Source organism: Mercurialis annua, linkage group LG4 (assembly GCF_937616625.2).
Source record: "Mercurialis annua linkage group LG4, ddMerAnnu1.2, whole genome shotgun sequence".
Classification (NCBI taxonomy): Eukaryota; Viridiplantae; Streptophyta; class Magnoliopsida; order Malpighiales; family Euphorbiaceae; genus Mercurialis; species Mercurialis annua.
In genome coordinates this window covers 26,254,605-26,258,831 of record NC_065573.1, presented here as the reverse complement: position 1 = coordinate 26,258,831, position 4,227 = coordinate 26,254,605, and the positions used below count along the sequence as shown (strand labels likewise).

Here is a 4,227-nt window from a genome sequence, read left to right as displayed (position 1 = left end):
TGGCGTTTACGTTGCAGCTTTTGCTGAATACTTGATAGAAGGGAAGGCTATTCCGAGACAAATCAGTTGTAGTGTTGTTCGTGAGCGATATGCAGCAAATCTGTACATTTATGGAAGGTGGAAGATTAAGAGTGGATATATATCAAATGAATGTTAATGTTTTAGTTTTTGGTTTAGGTGTTTCATTTTGTTATTCTGTAAAAAAAAATGGTTGTGTAGATTTTTTTTACTGTTAATGACTTTTATTATGATGTAATGACAATTGTTTGATCAGTTTTATGATAATGAGATGATAAGTTTGTGATACATAAATGATGATAAACTGTTTGTTCATTATCAGATGTTTGGTTTACTGTGACTCATATGATAATTGTATGTTTAATATTTAGATGATTTTTATATATTTTAATGATTAACATATGATAATATTTTATAATATTTGTATATGGTTGATAATAAGATGATAATGTAATGATAATATTATGATAATAACATTCATAAATGATAATAAACTGTTGTCCATTTATCAGATGTTCGGTTTACTGTGACTCATATGATAATTATACGTTACTGTTATCAAATTTATGATTATCTGATTTTATATATTTTAATGATTATCATATGTTTAATACTTAGATGATAAACATATGATAATATTTTATCATAATGATATATGGTTGATAATAAGATGATAATGTAATGATAATATTATGATAATAACATGATATTACTCCATCAGATATTGAATGATATTTTTTTATTTATTGAAAAATAGTACTATTGAAAATCTCAAATCACAGTTTTCTATCTGTTTTTTGGAATATTTTTACAAGTTTTACGATTATGTCCATAATATCCACATCTGCTGCACTTGTTTTGATTCTTTTGTTCTTCTGCTCCTTTTATTCTTCTCTTTTTTGGTCTTCCTGGCTTAGTTCTCCCTATAGGAGGTAAGACAATGATATCCTCAACCTCTGCAGTGACTTCCCATGTTTCTTCTTTAGGAACTGGGTATACAGTTTGTGCATATGTAGCAAGCATTGCTTCATTTGTGAAGTACTTTGAGCAATATTCAGTTGGGTCTTGATGTTTGTAGTTTAATACAGCAGCAGCATGTTTACATGGGATCATTTCTTCTTGATATCTGTTGCATGTACAAGATTTTTCCTTGATGTTAACAGTAGAGGTATCACCATTTTCAGTAACAGTGTATATGTCATCATTAGATGGCTCTACCTGATATACATGTGATAATGTCAAAAATATTAAAAGATAATAGCATATGATAATAGAATGATAATAAACTGATAATAGCATATGATAATAGAATGATAATAAACTGATAATAGCATGATAAGATGAAAATATTTCTAACTGTGATAAGAATGAATCCGTACCTCTATTTTGAGTGAATCTAAATAGTTTTGCCTTAGGACAGCATCATATTTTGAAGACAATTTTGTAAAGGTTCCTTTAGCAATATTTCTGTTCTTGTAGCTCCACCTTTGAACCAAATTTCTCAAGTATTCCATAAGCATCGTAACTGGTAATTCTCGTGCTCTATTTACTGCTGCATTAAATGACTCAGCAGTATTTGAAGTCATTATGTTGTATCTTTTGTTCACAGAATGTGAAACTGCCCACCTTTCAAAACCTGCATCTTTGAGATAAGCTGTAACTCCTGGATTTACGTTGCTCATTTCTGCCATATGAGTATTGAATTCTTCCTTTGTATAAGCTCTTGCTGCTGCTTTGAACAGGTCTTTAATTGTCTTCTGATCCTTTTTAAATCTGCTTTTCACGTTACTTAGTAAATGATATAAGCAAATATCATGTTGAACTTCTCCAGCAAAAACACTTTCTATTGCATTTTTAATACTCATATGTCTGTCTGAAATTATACACATTCCTTCCCTTACACCAAAAACAGTTTTGATTTGTCTAAAAAACCAATTCCAAGATGCATCATTTTCTGAATCTGTTATTGAAAAGGCAAGAGGGAAGATTTTTCCTGTAAAATAAGAAGCAAAATAAAATAATGATATTACGATGATACTGTAATGATATTATAATGATACTGTAATGATAATATGATGATATCGTGATGATAATGATATTAATCATACCTGCTGCATCAAGAGTTGAAGCTGAAAACAGAGAACCTCCAAATGGTCCTTTCAAAAATGTAGCATCAACAACCATAATAGGCATACAGTGACTCCATCCACTTATTGATGCATTAAGTGACATGAATGCATAAAGAAAAGTATGATCCACATTTCTTTGTAAGCTTACAACTGATCCTGGATTTGTTTGCTTCACCATGTGAAGATATCTCGGTAGTAGACCAAATGAATTTTCTGGTTTCCCTCTTAAAAGCTCTAGTGCAATTTCTCGACATTTCCAAGCTTTCCAGTAATCCAATTTAATGCTATAATCATTTCTCATGTCTCTGATTATGTCATTAGGTGTGTAAATTGTCTTGATATCCAACAAGTTTGACTTTATTATTTTTGCTATGGTTTTTGAGCTGACAAACCTCAGGTCTCCCATTCTCATCTCCAAAGAACATGTATGATAATTGTTGAACTTACGTACTCGAAACATTTTTGTATGACCAATTTTCGAGGCATAAAATTTCCAATCACAATGGTCATCTATGCATTTTAATCGGTACTGTCTTGCGCATGATTTTTGGACCTGTAATTATTAATAATATACAGTATCAGTTTTTTGTGAAACTGTTATGATAATAAAATGTCAAAATCAGAATATTTGAAATGTACCTTGAACTGAAAGTGTTCTTTTAGTCCATATAGGCTCATCTCTGATATTAATGTTTCTTTATCTGTGAATATACCTCCTTCTTCTATTTTCTGATTTGCTTGATTGGTTGCAACATGATCTTCATCAAAATCTGTTTCTGGAAGATTTTCTTGAAGTGTGCAGAGAAGGTTTGCATATTCAATCATATCCAAATTTGAATAAGACATTTCTGTTTCTCTAGAGTTTTGTTCATCCAGTTGCGTTATATTGTCTTCATGAACAAGAAGTGAATTGTTTGCAGCTTCTGATGATGATGTTTCCAAAAAAGAAGCAGATTTATTCAATATGATGCAGATTGGATATCTTGTGAAGTTAAGTTCACTCTTCTTTAACTGTATATAGAATCTGAGACTTCTTTCATCTGCTATTTTGACTGGAGGATAATCATCACTGATTAGATATTGAATATCTAATTCAGTTTCAGTATCTTGAACTTGCAAACTTTGATATACTAATTCGATAAAACTATTGAATGTACAGTTCATTTCCAATAATATTCCTGTCATTTTGAAGTCAGTATACTTTCCATCTTCAGTCCATTGCCCATCATGTTGCATTAGTACTTGGATAAATTCCATCCTAAAAATGATAAACAGATGATTATCAGTTGAAATATTATCATATGTGTATCAGTTGATACATTATCATATGTGTATCACATTATTAAATAATCATAAGAGTATCACAATAACATATGATAATCTGATGATACTGTATCATCTGATAATCAGACTGTCAGATACTCATATGATAATCAGTTTTTTCAGATAGTCATATGATAATCAGACTGTCAGATAGTCATATGATAATCAGACTGTCAGATACTCATATGATAATCAGACTGTCAGATACTCATATGATAATCAGACTGTCAGATTATCATATGATAATCATATGACATTATCATATGACACTCACAGCTTCAATATGACTATCTGATTATCATATGACTATCTGACAGTCTGATTATCATAACAGTATCTGACAGTCTGATAGATAGTCAGATACTCATATGATAACTGTCAGATAATCATATGATAATCAGACTATCAGATACTCATATGATAATCATATGACACTCTCAGCTTCAATATGACTATCTGATTATCATATGACTATCTGATAGTCTGATTATCATAACAGTATCTGACAGTCTGATAGATAGTCAGATACTCATATGATAATCAGACTGTCAGATACTCATATGATAATCAGTTTTGTTAGATACTCATATGATAATTAGTTTTTTCAGATAGTCATATGATAATCAGACTGTCAGATACTCATATGATAATCAGACTGTCAGATACTCATATGATAATCAGTTTTGTTAGATACTCATATGATAATTAGTTTTTTCAGATAGTCATATGATAATCAGACTGTCAGATAGTCATATGA

At 30.3% G+C, this 4,227-nt stretch overlaps 1 protein-coding gene across 1 annotated transcript; it reads right to left on the bottom strand.

Annotated features, from left to right (window-relative positions):
* Positions 1–804: 804 nt before the first annotated feature.
* On the bottom strand, positions 805–3,383 carry LOC126678504 (uncharacterized). The gene is made up of 4 exons (XM_050373399.1): positions 2,787–3,383; positions 2,127–2,700; positions 1,398–2,011; positions 805–1,236 (listed from the first exon to the last, which is right to left on the bottom strand). The coding sequence occupies exons 1-4, from the start codon at positions 3,381–3,383 to the stop codon at positions 805–807; spliced, it is 2,217 nt and encodes a 738-aa protein (XP_050229356.1).
* Between the last annotated feature and the right edge of the window lie 844 nt (positions 3,384–4,227).

Excerpts from the sequence above, each read along its gene's own strand:
- LOC126678504 (XM_050373399.1), bottom strand. The coding sequence starts at position 3,383 with ATGCAACATGATGGGCAATGGACTGAAGATGGAAAGTATACTGACTTC. Across the intron at positions 2,701-2,786 it reads AAGAACACTTTCAGTTCAAG|GTCCAAAAATCATGCGCAAG; the intron begins GTACATTTCAAA and ends TAATAATTACAG. Across the intron at positions 2,012-2,126 it reads TTCAACTCTTGATGCAGCAG|GAAAAATCTTCCCTCTTGCC; the intron begins GTATGATTAATA and ends CTTATTTTACAG.